The following is a 17,735-nucleotide window of genomic DNA, read 5'->3' on the forward strand; positions in this document are numbered from 1 at the left end:
ACTATTTACTTGTGTGGTTGATAACTAAGCACTTAACACAGTACTGTTACAGTAAGCTGCTCTGTCAAAAAAAAGAAAACACACTCTACAGATAGTTTAGTAGTGTAAAAGACAGTTTTAGTCAAATACTCAAAGGGAGTCTTAGTTATGGGGGGAGCTAAAAATAACAACATTCTTGGTTGCTGATTTATATTTTTGGAAGAAATATAAATCTTAGTCCCAAAAGCATTCTTGGAATAATAAATCCTGATTTACTGTACAATGCATTCCCATGTATACTGAATTATTGGAAGATGCATGTAGTTTTCAAATCAGTGGATTTTCTTCTTTTCATTCTTAGAGGACATCCTGGTTCTCCCTTCTTTAGTATCCGCTATATCATTTGTACTGCTGATATTTAGATATTTACAGCAATATAAACTAATATAACAAGTCAAATACAAAGACAAGACAAGTCAAAACTAAATAAAACTAGAATTACCGCCTTGTTACATCCATGTTTGTCCAGACTCATAACATATATGTTGTAAAGACTGTGAAGGAAGTTAATCAAATGTGTTTTTTTCATTATTAGATGAAATAGAAGTTATCACTATATTGACAATCATGATTGCAGTGAATACTTGACAGTGGGTAACATGCTCTTTTCACTTTAGACTATTGTTTACAGAAGAGTACAGAGGACTGATGAGCTTTTGTCACATGATGCAACAACAATCACCTGAAACTCTACAGCAAAGGCGATGAGCTTGTGGTGGACTGCCAGAGGAACAGGAGGACCCCTGTCCTGGTTGTCATCCAGGAAGAGGAAATGAAGAGGGCGGACTCATGCAAGTATCTTGGAGACCAAATCAATACAAAACTGGACTGGTACCACAACACTGAAGCCGTCTTCACGAAGGGACAAAGGACGTTTGTACCAAATGTAATAAGATTCCGTCTATAGGCAATCCTATGATATGATGACCTTTGACCACCAAAATCTAATCAGTCCATCCTTGAGTCCAAGTGAACTTTTGTGCCAAATTTGGAAGAAATTCCCTCAACGGATGGCCAAGAAAGGTCTTCTCAGCCAAACACACATCTAGAATCCCCATCATTGTATGTCTATGAAGCTCAATACTCTGCGCTCACATGCAACAGGAAATAATCAGACAACAGAGACGTTTCTGAAGTCAAAGTTTGCGTGCCTCTCTTGTGACATTTTAAACGTGTACACTGTAGACTGTGACATCACTGTTCCGGTGTAATCTGTCCGCCGGTACGTGACAAATAAAGTCTGGCTGTGCGGAGCTTTGTTTTTTCCCCCCCAAGCTTAGCTGATTTATGATCTAAAGAGACGCGTGTTTGTACATTTCTGCGCCAACAGATATCTTCACTCATCCCGAGATAACTCGGCCAGCGTTGTAAAAATAAGTTTGCAGCCGCAGCAGAAGCCGGGCGGGCAGCAGCAGCAGCAGCAGCAGCACTCGCACGTCGAAGCCGCTGCCAGCTGAGCCGCCCGTCTCACTGCAGGAGAACACAGAGCCGCTGAGAGAAGGAAAGGGAAAGACACACCGTCCATCACTCCACTCCTTCTCTTCAAACACGCAGCCAGCTTCCAAAACAACCTCATCTCTCCATCTATCATTCATTTCTGTTTTCACCAGGTTATCTCGGAGGCAGCCAGAGAGAGGGGCCGTCGCCGTGGTAACCACTCCGGCTCCTGGATGGAGCCCAGGGTTGTAAAAGTGAAGAGCCGAGTCGGTTCCCCTTCCAAGTCCATGATTTAATGGCGGGGTCACTGCGGGGGACGGGGGGGGGGGGGGGAGACAGTTGTCCATGCCAACGTTTTAACTCGGCTACATCAAGATTATTTTTAAAAGGACGGACCCAGCACTCTGCGCCACTAAGTGTATAATGGACTTTAACACAGCTGGCCAAAGGGAGAAGGAGGAAAAACACAAGTTGAGTGGGAGAAGAGGAGCACGTAAGAGAGGGGAATGAATAAAGGGGGTCAGAGACAGCAACAACAGACTGGAGGGAAACAAGAGGAAGCAGCCAAGACCGGGCTGTTGTTCCATCAAGTTCATTTTGTCGCCTGGTTCCTCCAACTCCAAAATACGGTGTTACATCACACCGAGCATGGGAAACTTCCCTAAACCAACACAAGAGCCGCAAGAGTGTCTCGCTTATCTCTTTTATTGTTGACTGCAGAGATGTTCATCATCAGCGGAGCATCACAACACAAACAAAAACCAGAACCATGCAGTGGGCACAGAGTGGAGTTTAAAGAAATGTAATTACAGTCCAGACACTTCTATAATGAGGCCAACATATTCATTTGTTGAGGCCGCATGTAACAGCTTAGCTTACATGACTGCCGACAACACAGTAGGCTAATCCTGTGGACATGATACATATTTACTTCAGAGATAGTAAATACAGCAAATCAGCTCAACATGAAACAAGACCTCAAAACCAAACTATCATTTCACACTCTCTTCAATTATCTATTTGTCGTGGATGAAAGCAGAGTCATGTCTCGGACATCTTTGATGACCCGGGTTGGAAATGACGCGAAAACACAGAGAGAAACCAAAATAAAAACACACTTTTATGGCAACCACAAACATGTTTTATTCACATGAATGTATCTTTCACAGAGACAAAACTGGGGTGAATAAACAACTTCACGGTGTCCTTGGTTCTTCTACGAGCATCTTGTCCTGCCTACCCACTGGCACCAGCTCTTCTATTACATGGTCTTCTACCTCCAAAATTAAAGCTCCCCCCAAAAATGTCAGCATGTTAGAATTAGATAAATCAAACAGACAAACAAAGCTGTGTGGCTAAAGCAGTATGAAAACAAGAAGAGCGAAGTAGAGGAAGGCTCACAGCCGGGAGACACAGTACGGAGCGAATCACGGCGAGTGGAACCAAATGAATGACAACCGAGAGAGGCTGTGCTCAGCTACACCTACAGTCCACCTACAGTCCACCTACAGTCCACCGTGACATGACATGAGGAGAACAGGAGCACGGGACTGGCTGTGTGAGGTGGGATTCAGGGATTCAAAAAAACACCTCATGGGCGATTTGGGATTAACTCCAAATAACTCCACTGTTTTCCAAGTTGCTGTAAACAAAACATGTGTGTTGACGAGGTGGCAGGGTGATGGTCTGCATGAGCAGCATCCTCCCCGGATAGACAATAATCCCGCTGTGTGTCCTGCCGTGGGCCAGGGCCTTCTCATGATGACAACACCAGAAAGACCACAGCTGATTTTTGGGAATATCATGATCTTTTCAAGTTTCTAAGAACATTTCCACATTGAGACATCTGGTTGGCAATGAACTGAGGAGAGATTGCAGGAAAAAAAAGAAGAAAAAGCTTCTTCCCTGTGTTTCATCAGTAACCTTCAGTGTTTGTTAAAAATGCTTTTCGACTGAGTTGCTTGTCAGACTGTGTGCATTCGTCGACCTCTGAGACTCGTCGGCCCGTGCTGTGCGGCAGAGTTCTGGGCTGTGTTGGACCAGAAGGGGCTCTCAGGTGGCCACGGAGGTAACGATCTGGACCACTTCGCCGTTCTCTCCCTGGATGGCCCCCTGGATGGCCTCTTTCACCTCCAGGTCCGCCTGCAGGGCCGGCGCCAGCTCAGCAGCCTGCGACACATGAAAGAGAGGAGGGGGGGGGGGGGGGGGGGGGGGGGGGGGGGGGGTGATAATTGGGAAGACTTTTTGAGATCTGTGTGTTTCTTGGGAACAAACAGATGCAGACGAACCACACTATAGCCCCTACCCGTGTGTCATTGGGGGAGAAAACCGCAGTGCACGGACAATAGATAGAAGGAGCGGAGGAATGACAAAGAGAGAGATTAGGGGAGAGATGTATCAGAGAGAAGAAAGAGGAAGACGGTTGGTGGAGCGACAGGTGAAGAGAGACTTGACAAGTGTTGAGCTATTTGTATTTTAATGCTATCTGGCTGTCTCTACGGTCGGTGTCAGACAGAGCGAGGTATTGTGTTGGTAAGAAAAAAACAACCTGAAAAGATGAGAGGTTCATGACTCAGTCCTGGATGATGACCATGAAGAATGACTCACTCCTTCCTCAGACGCACGCCAGAGGTTCCCTCAAACACACCTGCAGCATTTAATCCTCCCTCCCCAGCATGCTGTCACTAGACAACAGCATTGACTGGAGCACAGCTGCACCGCAGCAGCAGCAACAACACATGAGGCGGACACGCCGTTACCACTGGCGGTGAAGAGGCCAAGTGAAACTCATACGGACCAATGTTTTTCATTGAGAACTTGAAACATCGGACATGTTGAACCGCCAAGCCTGGTTCCCCATTTGGAAATAGTCCCAGATAACAGATGCATTGCGTCGGGGTTAAACCGGGCTATTGGGGCTCTGCAGCCCTAGCTTTGGACCCGAGCCGGAGATAAACAATGTTGCATCTAAAGATTAGCACCAACGCGCAGAGATGCCCCTTAGAATCACAGTGTGTTGCCTCCCCCCCCCCCCCCTACTTCGTCTAGTTTGGGTAATGGAAACTATTAAATAAAGAGAGGAAAAATGCAGAGATAAATAAATACAAAAGCCAAAGTCATTTTTCAAGAACTTGTGTAAATGCTACCATATGTCTGGAAACAGATGAGAGCAATTCACATGATTCAACACTTTTCAGAAAGAGAGGGAGAGGAAAAAAAGAAAGAGCAGCGCTAACCTTCCTCTGAACTTTGAACTGAGAGCCAGCAACGTCTACACTTAGGAACACAACTGTGATAATAACCCAGCCTGTACCAGACCGACGCTCCCTGGAGGCTGCTCAACGCTGTGTCTTCATTCTCACCCTCTGTTCCAATCGTTTGCAAACATATTTTGTTGATCGATCGATTACTGGTGGGATTAAACCAGGTAAAGTCCTGGCATGTTGAACATACTGGATGCATCCATTCACTTAATACGTACATCATTTTGGCACTGAAGTCGAACGAAAATCAGCTTTTGACGAGTTTAAACACCACATTGTTAACAAGTTGTTTCATGCTGTCCTTGAGCACGTCCCGGCGCCCTTACTGAACCCAAACTCTCATTGAACACAACGCTGATGAGTGATCAGACGTCTGCCGACTTTGTTGATTTCTGTCAAGATCCGAGTACAATCAAACATTAGGAGGATGAATCAGTGGAGTAAACAAACAGTCTGATTGCTGAAACATGGAGAACAGACCTCGCAGTGCAGCGTATGGGGCGGCAATCCTTTTGCATGCTGGCTAGAGTCTATCAGTTTGTGTATGATCCACACGCAATATAGGATGCTTTACCAGTTACCTAGACAACTACAGACAACAAAAGAACAACAAGACAGTGTCTGCCTGAGAGAGCTACAAACAACAGCATCACTGTCTGCAGGGAGATCCATGTGAGGCTGGTATTTCACACAGACAAAAATCATTTCAAGTTCTTTCTGTTTGTATAACGACACAACAAAGACTCCCATCAGGACGACAGGGGACCCACTTTAACATGGGACTTGAGGGACAGAAGCAGTCAGGAGGAAATGTGATATTCAAAGTATTTTGGGGGAAAACAAAAAAGCAGAGACAACAATGGAAAAGTGTGGTTCTTTGATATTCCTCGCAGTGAAACGGACCACGATGCCGTGTGAACCATCCTGATTCCTCATGTGGCGTCAAAAAGCTCAACCATGAATCTAACAATTGCTACTCTTCTCCTTTTAACACTCCCCTTTCATATGTTAAATGACTGTTTTTACAAACACTCATCATAATGACTGAAAGCCGAGTGTATTTTATTTGAGCACAATTATGACAACAGGGGGAAAGCAGACCCGTAATACCTGCAAGTAGTTTAGATAAATTGCACGCATATTTCCATTATAACTTTACAGTAATTATGAATGAAATATTACAGGATATATTGTGCCTCATTATGAAGCTGATCAAACATATTAGAGCATGAAAGGAGGCAGGTGTCAGCCCAGAAACCTTTGGCTGCCTGTCAGAGAAGAATTATAAAAGGGAAGAAGACGGGTATGGATCCCTAAAAGAGGACAAATATATGGTTTTATATTTTAGGTGAATGGAGCTTAATTATTCAGTGTAGAGAAGAAACTAAACTACTGTGTTCTCTGTCATGATTTATGAAACTGTGACAGTTTTTTTGTTTGCAAAAGGAGTTTTGGGGCTTTGACACAATGAGCCACTGTTCTAACTGGACGGCAGTAAACAGATTGACTTGCCGTCGAAGAGTTTCCTACTCTGCATGGGCATGATATTCTTCAGGAACAAACTATTAACAACTCTGGTGAAAAGTACGTTGCAGGTCAAAAGAAAAAATCAAAAAAGCACAAGACTGTCTATGTGACTTTAGATTATAACCAAGTTTCACCACAAATTCACTACTGGAAGGTTGATGTTAGCGGCTGAGCTTTGTTGGATAGTTTCTGTATGTCGGATCAAATCCCTTTTTGGCTTGTGTTTTATTGTTGGTTTGGAAGGTAATGTTTGGAATTAGCTGTAAATGTCCATTTGTGACTCTGTCTGGCGTCTTCATTACAGACAGCTGATGTGACTCATAAGTACAGAGTAGTTACTTCCATTTGACTTTCCAGACTTACAATAGAGTCAGCAGTAAGGTACAAAGCTGACATATGTATCACTAATGTGTTAACCCCGTAGTGTCATGAAATGATCCAGAAGACTCGTATATTTAAAGAAAAGTAAACTTTCAAATTCATATTTTTGCATTTAAAAAAGATACTCCTAACTTCCTGGCACCTTTTCTGGCTGATTGTAAACATGGAGGGCATCTTTGTATAGATTTATTATATGAATAAAAGGAAATGTTCCTGATTAGGAACAAGAACACAGACTCTGCATTTCAGTTTCTCTCTCTGTTACTTCTACAAACCAGAGTCTGAAAACAACCCTGACATCCTGGGACATCCGTTCTTCTGGCCGCGCAGCGAGCACACAGCACAGATTAATGGCATCACTGAGAGACTGATTCCTGATCTACAGTATGCATTTCAGAGGAACAGTAATGTATTATGGATTGTTCAAAAACAAACCCATGTAGAGGGACTGATTTAGATTAGTACCATGGTCTGTTTCAGCTCAGACAATAGAAGCATACTCCAGCACCTGGAATGCTTCCCAGTTACAAACAATCTGTGTACACGTGTGCCAGAGCCTGGGAGAGTTTCTGTGTGTGTGTATGTGTGTTTTTTTACCTGTACGGCAGCTGTGTGATCTGCGACTGGGGCTAGTTGGACGTACTGCACTTGGATGTCAGGAGGGAGCGGGGAGCCCTCTACGGCCGTGGCCCCGCCATCAGCTGATGCCACCGCTATGAGCTGAGCCCCACGTAGCACCTAGGACAGATAAGAAGAAACAACCATAACTGACGTTTTCAGTCTAATAAATAAAAACAAAAGAGCAGAAAGCCTCATTTCTGTCCTATCTGATGTGTTTGTTTATTGATTACAGCCATCGGGTGTTTACAAGTACAGTGTCTCACAAACACACCAAGAAACTTAGTGGCAAGGAAAGAGTCATGCGGTGGTATCGGAGTGACGTAAATAAACATTTCAGTTGCTGTTCTCACCGCTTCTCATTCCGACCTCTGTTTATACATTGAGAGAAGAACTTTATGGTCCATTCAATTCAATTAAGTTGTTTTATGCTGGTTAGGATTCATTTTTATTTGGGTTCATTTAATTTAAGTCATATTTAGATAAGAAAATAAAAGAAATTGTCAGAGAATGGAGAGTGAGACATCGCAGAGGGGACTCTAATCTCCCACCGTGTTACAAGTCAGCCAGGCGACGGTAGAGCTCGGTGGTTCTGACGCACTAATTACAGAGAAGCGCAGCTGGAGTGTTGTAGGGTATTCCTATAGATAGACTGCAACCACAAACACACAAAAGGCCCCGTGTGTGTGACCTCGTACAAGTGTACACACACACACATACACGTGCTCTGGGATTAGCAAGTACTGCTTGTGACTTGGACAGCACAACTCCCATGTGACAACAGACATACAAATTAACATACAATCCTGCTGTCAACACAGACACAGGAACAGATGAACGGAGGGAAACAGAAATTCTGGAACAGAAATTCTGGGCCGATACCGATGTTTAAAATAACATTTTGGCTGATGGCAGACGCAGATGTTGTTGTTGTTGAGAAACAAAGAAATCTTCATTATAAAAGTAACTCTTTTTTTTAAGTTTTAAAGTCCTTCAGCATCTCATTACAAATTAAGAAACGATCTTTAATATCCCCTTCTCTCAAATCAGAACTATATATAAAACCCTTTTTAAAAAAAGTTTAAAAGTCTTTAATCAGACGGCTTTTTCAAATATACAAATAGAATAACTCAAGACATAACCAATGTTGGTACAATAAGATGCTGTTGGTTTACAGCCTGTAGTGACCCAGCTCTGTCTTAACATGTACCAGTGTCGACCTTCCTTCTTTTTTGATAAATAAAACATGATTAAATGTTAAAGTTATTAGAAACGTAAATAGGGCTACCTTTCACCTCTGGTGTTTTTCGTATAGAATACAACACATTGTAACACTCCCTCACTGCCGACATTTTCTTTCACTTTAATTTGTCAACAAACCACGTGTGTGCAGGACACCCGCTGACCCTCTTACGTCAGGCAAGATTCGTGTGCAGCCAGTGGCTCCTTCTCCGCACCAGCAGCTGTATTAGCAGCATATGCTAGCCGCTGGTGTCAAGAGTTTTACAGCACGGCATCGTGAACACAGGCCTCTGTCTAGCAGGTTTCATATGCATGTTGTCTTCGTGTGCTTTCTTTGTAATGTTATGTGAGGTCTCCAGCTCGGTCCTCTTCCAGCTGCAGTTGGTACTGGGACTGGCTGGGACATGCTCAACAGGCATTACAATTCAAGGGGAGAATATGCAAGCCTGCAGAAAAACCCAAACCTCACAAACCTCAATTACAGACGATGTTTGTTGCCCCCTAACCCTTCCAATCCCAGAGTCCCACACTGCATCCCTACCCCCAGCCCAACCTTTGCTTTGAAGCTCGGAGTTACTGACGGGCCCCAAAGGTTCAGTTAAACCCCCTCCCCCCCATCAACCCGCCGGCATGCCTTGTCATCTACGAGACTTTGCCAGTTTCACCACAAAGTCTGCCGCCTCATCACCAGAATGCGCCAGGCACGGTCAGCCTGATGGAAGCCATTAGTGTTAGAAGTCTGTCTGACTTAACCGTTTACAGAACCAGGACTCCTCAAGCACAGACATGGGTTGAGGCAGAGGACTGTTTGAGCTGGGTCAAATGAATCACTCTGTTTTTTAGGACCCATAAAACATTCCTGATCGATTAGCGCGTTGAGCCTGGAGCGTTCAGTTTCGAGAAGAACGGCTCAATATATTTGGGAAAGAGGCTTATTTGCTTTGTTACAGAGCATTAGAAGAGAAGATCGGTAACAATCTTATGTCCATGCGCTAAGTATGAAGCTGGAGCCAGTTAGCTTAACTTAGCATAGAGACAGGGAGCAAGCGGAAACAGCTAACTTGACTCTGTCAAACTATTGTATATACTTCCAGTAAGGATTCTAAATCCATGAAAACAATGCTCTATCAGTCACCTCATTGAGGACAGTGAGAACCCACATGTATAGCCAGCTGTCAAGTGTTTGTTCAGGGCAGACATCCACAGAGATCCATCCTTATCTCCGTCACTTCATCACACAGTTCTCTGATTAGGAGTTAAACGCAGCTTTTGCCAAGTGTGCATTTGAACGTATATGTGAAGAAACTCAAGCACGATCATGTGTCCGTCCTGTAAGTGTACACTTACCGCGGTTCGAGAGATTCTATGTTTGATACTTGAGATCATAAACACTTGTCTAACTCAATTAGATTCTCAACCTCCACTTGCGAGCCGTTTGCATTCTCAGCTGTGAGGAGCAGCACGCGGAGACTCAGGAAAGCATTTACAGAGTTGGAACGCTTTGTGAGATCTCTGCGCCAATTACACAGGAACTTCTCGGGTCCACATCCTGTCCCACGACCGGCTCTGTCGGAGCAACTCCTCTCCACTGGTTGGGTGTATTACTTTCATGCTTGGTATTTAAGTATGACTCAGTCGAAAAACAATCTAACGCTAATTCTACCCTCAAGAAATGTACATCCACTTCCCAGAAGATGCCAGTAAAGTTTACTCAGGGACACATTTCAGGCTTTTCTCTCCTCTAGATACAAACTATTGATTTGTTGTCAATAATATTGTGAGAGTAGTGCTGATAACTACCACATAATCAACACAACACAATAAGTTTTCTGGCAATGACGCAAAAACAATCATCTCAAAATGACCTCAAGGAAAGGTTTTATGAGGTAATAAGTTAGTCTCCTTGAAGATCGTTAGTAGAAACTAATAAATTATACGATAAGGTTGGAAATGTTTGAGGGGGCTTTCTTGGAGAAGACACTGGGGAAACTTTATAATCTCAGTTTTCAGCTAAAAGCCGGTATGACTCACTAAAAAATGAGACTAATATATTAGATATTGGGCTCAATTTGTCAGAAACAGGGGCCATCAGCAGATCTTAAGTGGATTAGTTACGGTTGATCTTAAAGTTTTAGGGACTGGGACCCTTAAATAATCAGCTGGCCGGCTGGTGAAGGGCTACGACACTGCAGCACAGTACCGGAGAGAAGAGCGCTGAATTCTCTGCAGGCTTCGCTATCTGCCATGGCCTTGAGGAAAATAGGGAAGGAAAATAAATAAATCTTTTGCTGATGCTGTAATGCTTTCAGTGATGGATCCAGGACACTAAGGAAACACAGCAATGTGAGAGCAAAGACAAACATGAACAACAGACGCGTAACTCAAAAACATTCATGATTCCAAGACTAGGACAATAACCAACTGCAGAAACAAGCCTCTGTTGCCCATCACTTGTCTGAGGATTTTTGACTTGTATTTTCTTCTGGGTTCACGTAAAAGTAGTTAAACTTGAATAAAGAGGGCTTTAAGAAATGATGGGTTGTTCGGAGATGCTGCAATTGGTAACAGTCTGAGAGTAATTCATCAATACGGAAATATGTTTCCACAAAGCACTTACAAAGTGCAGACTGGCATCAATTTACAGTCTCACAGGAGGTCTCAGTTAAAACTCAGCTGTGAATCGGACGATATTATGAGGGAACTGCTTAGTGTGCATGTGTGTTTGTGAGTACGGTTTTAAAGATTTAGTTTCACCCTGGCTGCAATCAACATACACTGGAATCCCCAATAACACAAGATCCTCCTTTTAGAAGAATCAAAAATCCATACACAATAGACAAAAAATAAAAAGAGCGCCACACAAATGTGGTTCCTATCCGCCCACGGAGGAATAGCTCCTCTTCGTTCAGATCTGAAAACAAAAAACAAAAAACAAAAAAAAAACAGGGAAATGAAAAAAGAAACATTTGGACTTTGGAGTGGCTGGAACTTCCTCTCAGCCTCACAGCCAACAACAACATCTGCAACTGCCAACCGTGGACAGATGTGCAAGTAGAAACATTAGCTCTGGGTGGGTAGGTGGTGTGTGTGTGTGTGTGTGTGTGTGTGTGGGGGGATGCTCGGGGCTGGCTGTGAATCGGCTGTAAAGATGCCCACAGACACAGCGGTGTGCTGAGTGATTGTTTGGTGTAGACTGGGAAAATGAACACTCTGGCCTTAAAACGTCTCACTGCGAGCATGAACTCTTTTTATTTTACCTCTGAGCCTAAGAACTATTCTGATTTCATAAAATGGTTGAACAGACAAAAGTGGGCTTGCGATACAAATCAAAAAATGTCAGAAGCGGAAACAAAAGCCAAAGAGTATCATGCTTTTTTTTTTTTGCACTTGTGATTTGTGAATTCTGTCACTTATTTGCAGTTATAGGTCCGATTTCTGACAATTGATATTACTGTACATTACTGACGTCTCCCTCTCCTGTCCACACACAACTCCATGAAATACATCCGCGTTATAAATCTTGATGTCTTGCCAGACCCCTGACCCTGTAACCTGGCCCACTGCTTCCCATCTCCACCCACACCCTCAACACCTGCATCCCATCAAACCCTCCCTCGCATCCTTTGCTCTGCAACTCCCACCAGAACACTGGGAGTCGCGTTCAGACAGGACTCAGAGAGCTTTTATGACAAAACCAGCTTGACTTCAATTCTGATCCAGAACCAGCAAATCAAAGGGGGACTGATGACAAAAATAACAGCCGTTAGAGTCAATCCTCTTAAAAAAAGGGAATTTCCATTGAAGGTTTTCTCTGTTCTCAGGCACCAATGAGAGCTTGACTTGCCTAATTGACGACGGCATTTTTACAATATCTGTAAATTTCATGATTTAAGATGATGACTTTATCGTGTTTCCAATTATCCTGTTAAATTTGGCGGAGCCAGAAGAAGTGATATACACACAGGTTGTAAAACTCGACTAACAAAATATCACACTGCACAAAATACCCATCTGAACAAGTAATCGAGACAGAAACTACAAATGCACAATGACGAAGGCCAACACATTTCTTCAATGAAATGCCATTTTCTTTTCTGACACAGCTGAAGTGAAACATGCGATTCTATTGACGGTTCTTTGAAATATCCAAAACAAATGAAGAGAGGCTTTGGAAATTCGGTTTCAAGACTAAACATGTCCAGCTGACCCCAGACCCCCAAACCATCTCCGTGGGTCCTGACAGCAGCACCTTTGACACACAGCAGCCATGGATCCGACAGCTCTACATGAAGTCTCCGATATGCCTCGGAAGAACATCTGTCATCTTACATCAGCACATAGCACACTGGAGTCTCTAACTGACTGAGACATCACATCAGATAAAGCCACTTCTCCAGCTGCCTGTACGCGTGCCAGCACTGGTTAAAAAAAAAAAAAAAAACTGAGAAAACAAAACAACGTATTCAGAGGACTCTCTGGCAGAATTATTTAATAGTCACGGTAATGTTCAGAAGAATGCGTAGTCTGGATTGTATAAAACACCTTTGGTTGCAGTGTATGTGGGCCGTTTCTTTATCATTTCCATGAAAAACAAGTTTTATTGTCCCCCCCCCATGCTAGTCCACGCTGCTGTTTTATCACCAAACACACTACTCTGCATTCATTTCACTCACATTTTTGTGGTGCATGTTGCACACAAAAATGAATAAGATGGAAATCATAAATGTTACACGCCAGGAGTCACTGGAAAGACTGTTAATGAAATTATGTTTATTCGTATTGCGTATCAAATATTCGGATTAAATTGTTTACATGACAGATGCATCACCGTAACCAGGCTATAATTAACCCAGAGCCCATAATAATGCACAAAGTGTTGCTTTAAGGCTTCCTGCTGAAGTTGAAACTGATGCATAATGAGCACTGTGGGCCGAGGACCGAGTGAGGCCGGGCTGCACCCCGTCCGCGCTGACGGTGAGTCACGATGAAATCCATCTAGAACATCTGTTCCCTTTTACTCACACACCCCAGCGCCCCTGGGCTCTGCCCGCGCAGAACAAAAAAAAGAAAACACCACTGGGGGTACCCTCCTCTGCACGGTTACACACACATTCAGAAGGACGGTTTCGCCGATCCGTGGCCCTCTACCTCCAGGCCACGATGCCACAGGGACACAAAGCAGACTACTACTCCTTTGAAACCAGATCCACCACTAGACCTCTAAATCCTTGACTGCTTACGTACATCCCCCTTACTCTAAACACTGGTCATGAAACATCTTGTTTGTATCTTTTCATCTCATTTTACCCTCCTCTCGAATGACAGGAATCCCAACAACCCCTCACATATTAGAAACAACGTTCTCGAGCAGAGAGAAAGAAGGACAACGGAGTAACCCGGGCTACGGGCCAGCAGTGTGATTCCAGCACAAATCACACCCTGATTCTTCTGAGGTTAACCTTACGCATTGTTCAAGCATCTGCTTTTTGTGTACACATGACAAATCAAGACTTTTACAAAGGCGAACTAACTAACAACAGACTATGAGGAGTAGATGTCACTAAATGATCTATTCCCTCTTCATTACCTCACCTAATGTTCTCCCTTTTCTTTGTTTTGGCCCTCTTCCTCTCATCCTCTCCTTCATCTACTCATTGACACGTCCTTCTCCCTCGGTGCACCGTCTCTCTTACACAATACATTGCCGGAATTTATCCTGGTTCTGGAGTGGGTCTGAGTTTACAGGTCCCATCAGTGCTGACGGAGGGACTAGTGCCGAGTTGGACTCCCTGTTCTGTGACCCGGTTCCCACAATGACCATTAGGAGTGTCCAACAGATGGGGGGGGGGGGGGGGGGGGGGGCTGTCTTCAGACTCTTGACCGTCACTTTTAAAGGCCCCAGATGGGCGGCATTCAGGTCCATCACTGATAAATGACGCAGGCGGATGACACGATCAGTAACTTCGGCAAAGCTTTGTCGAAATCTCTTGAGATTGGCTGGAGTTGTCGTACTGACACGACAATTGGTTTACGGTTATCGGACAGTCCTGTGAAAACTGTGAGCTCACTCAACAGTGGACTTGCTGATCCTCTGTATGTTGTATTTTTACGTTATTTGTGTTTACAAAGAAGAGTGACAGCAAAGACGGGGGGACATTGTTGGCACATTGTATTTGCCATTTAAGCCAGTAAAAGGTTACCGCCACCTTCAATTATTTTATGTGGCACCTGTTGCCATGTGTGGTTTTCCGATTCACAGCTTAACGAGTCTCAGTTTTCAAACATTATTGGGACAAAACATCTCTTCCAGATCGTGTCCCTTTTGGGCTTTCCTCCCTCCATTTCTTTTCTATCTCCCCTCCTCATCAGTCACTCCTTTCATCTTCCAATCCTCCATTTGGTCTGCATCACTGCAGGGTAGGATCCCAACACAGAGAGAAGCGCAGTAGATGAGAGGCTAGGACAGACAGGGAGTTCAGTTAAGTTAAGCTAAGCTAGTTATTTTCTAGTTTCTTGGGTCGGCCTTCTCTTCTGTCTGCATGAGAGTGTTTTTATAGGCTTGCGGAAAGCTTTGGATCCAGTTTTGTTCAGATTTTCAGCTGGCACAGCTGCACTAAGTTTAGGGCTATGTTGGCACAGACTGACGTAGAAGCGGATACAGAAACATCTGCAGCTGAAGTACACAGATTTGATATGTGCATGAGCAGTTAGACGAACAAACAAAGTGAATACTGGGGTGGGTGGACAGCGGGCACACAGAGGGGTCAGATTAGAACCAGTTCATTTACTAACTTTTATTTTTTTCTTAGTAATTAAACGATTCACTACCCGTACCCATCCATAGTGGAGAGGTTAAGAAATCTGTGGAGGGAATTACTAAACCGCTTCCGTAATGAAGCATCTGGATTTAGACTCATCTTCTCAATGTCCAGAAAATGAGAGATAATAATAATGCCATTACAAAATCAGTGACATCATACACATCAATATTTAGACATTTAAGGAAACACACATTGGTTTAAGTCTGCTTTGTTATGTCTTTGTCTGAGGTTCCAAACAAAATGCGATAAAGACCTAATATGGCATTTATGAGTGATGTATCTCCTTGAATAAGTGCTATCACTGATATCATACTTGTTCGGGCCCCGTTTCCCTCAAGTGGATTCTGGGGTTCATCAGATTTAAGAGCTGACCTAAGAGGCGGCCGCCCTCGGCTCCATGAGAATATGAGGAGCCGCTGCCACTGTAGTGTATCACTGCATGCGTGTGAAAAGCTCGACCTGCAACATGAAGTTTAAAGAATAAGTCACTGTGTTTGTTTTGGCAACGCACTCAAATCATTTTACAGACCCAATCAAAGTATGAGCTAAAAAAGAAAAGAGAAAATAAAAGAGCTTTTTATTGGACGAGGCTCCCAGACACCGCTGAGGGAATAGAGGCCTTTCTGCTGCTTTTTTGTTCTTGCATCCTTTGGTGTCTATCTGCAAGAAACTAATGCCGATACAAATTCCACATTTTCAAATAGCCTGCCCTATACCATAGAGAACAGCTAGAGGTGGTGATGCTGATGAGAATCTGCAAAGATGTCGTGTACTCTTATGTACTCTGAACTGGTATGAAAAATCTAAACCCAACTCTGAGGAATGCTGCTATCGGGCTCATCGAGCGGGTCGTTCCAGGACACGAGCAGGCATGTGTGTGTGACAGAGAAGAAGTGGGGGTGTGTGTGTGTGTGTGTGTGTGTGTGTGGTGACTACCTCAATCAAGTGAACCACACACAGCGAAAGGGCCAATAAAACAATAACAACAACAACAAAAACTCATATAAAGCAGATGCATTCACACATCGCCAACGTGCGGGGACACATATAGCCTCCGGCGCTTTGAGCCAATGAGCGAATTGGTTGATTGAAATCATATTCAGACTACAAAATATAGCCAAGTCGTGGAAAGCACATGGTTCCAGACGGTGAGCGGCTTGTAACTCCTTCTCCACCTCAAATGTTGAGGTATTACACAGAAGGGGTGATGATTATCTCTTCAAGAGCAGGGATGGATGTCCAGTAATTCCTTATAAAGTAAAGTTATTGTAATCACATTACTTTCTATATTTTAACAAAGTAATTACTTTATTGTTGCATGGTATACCCATACTAGAAAGGTACCCTTAATAAAAGCCGTCGATGTGAAACAGCAAGAATCTCCTGTAATCCGGCAGACACGTAACCCGGTTTGAGTGACATTCTCTTCACCAACACCGCTTGGACACGACACAGTGCTATCAAGGGTGTCTTCCTGGGTGTCTTCCTTCCTTCACCAACTTCTCACAGATCTTAATCTAAATGTATTATGATTTTGGTTGTTTTTGTTTTGGAAGCCTCTCGCCGTTTCCCCCGTGCCGCAGTACCAGCCTCCGCCTTCTAAACAGACGCCTCTATGAGACCCACATAAGTAATAAAGACCATCAGCGAGAAGATTGACTATTTCGACATAGTTTTTCTTACTACGGTCATCGGGGAAACGGGGGGGCAGACCGTCACCTCGTTACTTCCATTATTATATTGTACAAAATGATTTATTTCTTTAAGAAAAAAACGTTCCTCTGGGGAAAAATCCGTAGCTTTTTATTCCATTTAGCGCTCTCCAAATTGGCACTGTGGCTGCAGAACAAAACAGCCTCTACGTGCTTTAGCTGCACGTGCACCCATTAAAAACAATAGGTGCTCTTTAAAACGCATGCAGCAGTCAGTGTGTATGGGGCTCATTAAACCCTGTTTAATAAGTCATAACTGGTTGCAAATAGAAAGCAAACTATCAAAGAAATCACATAAACGCCTGTATATGGGACATCAGATTACTGCTTACCATGTCATTTTTTCAATCAATTTTGAGCTCCATGTTCTGTAATCTATGATTCCATTACTTTTCCTGATGTATCAAAGTCATCAGTTCGGTACCTTGACAAGACTAGCATTACACAATTAAGCCTCTTTAGTAGCTTCACTGGAATAATATCTATGACAGAATTGACTTCTTCTTACTCTGCCTTCAATTCATGCCAGAAATTTCTGAATTATGAGTAAAGTGCATGTGACTGAGCAAACAACGTGGCGAATATAACTCAGAAAGTCTGAATTTAAGGCTGGAGACGTATTTTGACAGATTTTTGACCCTTTTTAGTACGAACGTTGAAAGCAAGAAGTGATGTGATCTTCAAACACGGTGCCG

General features: G+C 43.6%; 1 protein-coding gene across 1 annotated transcript in view; it reads right to left on the minus strand.

Moving 5' to 3' along the window:
* Positions 1-2,191: 2,191 nt before the first annotated feature.
* Positions 2,192-17,735, minus strand: part of banp (BTG3 associated nuclear protein) — a 31,614-nt gene continuing 16,070 nt past the window's right edge. Inside the window, exons 12-13 of the mRNA XM_079163725.1 lie at positions 7,245-7,385; positions 2,192-3,645 (exon numbers count right to left, since the gene is read on the minus strand). Coding sequence (XP_079019851.1) covers positions 3,529-3,645; positions 7,245-7,385 — 258 coding nt within the window. The 3' untranslated portion in view covers positions 2,192-3,528. The remainder of the gene's footprint in view (positions 3,646-7,244; positions 7,386-17,735) is intronic.

The sequence above is a fragment of the Pholis gunnellus genome, assembly GCF_910591455.1.
Source record: "Pholis gunnellus genome assembly, chromosome: 7".
In the NCBI taxonomy this organism is placed as follows: domain Eukaryota; kingdom Metazoa; phylum Chordata; class Actinopteri; order Perciformes; family Pholidae; genus Pholis; species Pholis gunnellus.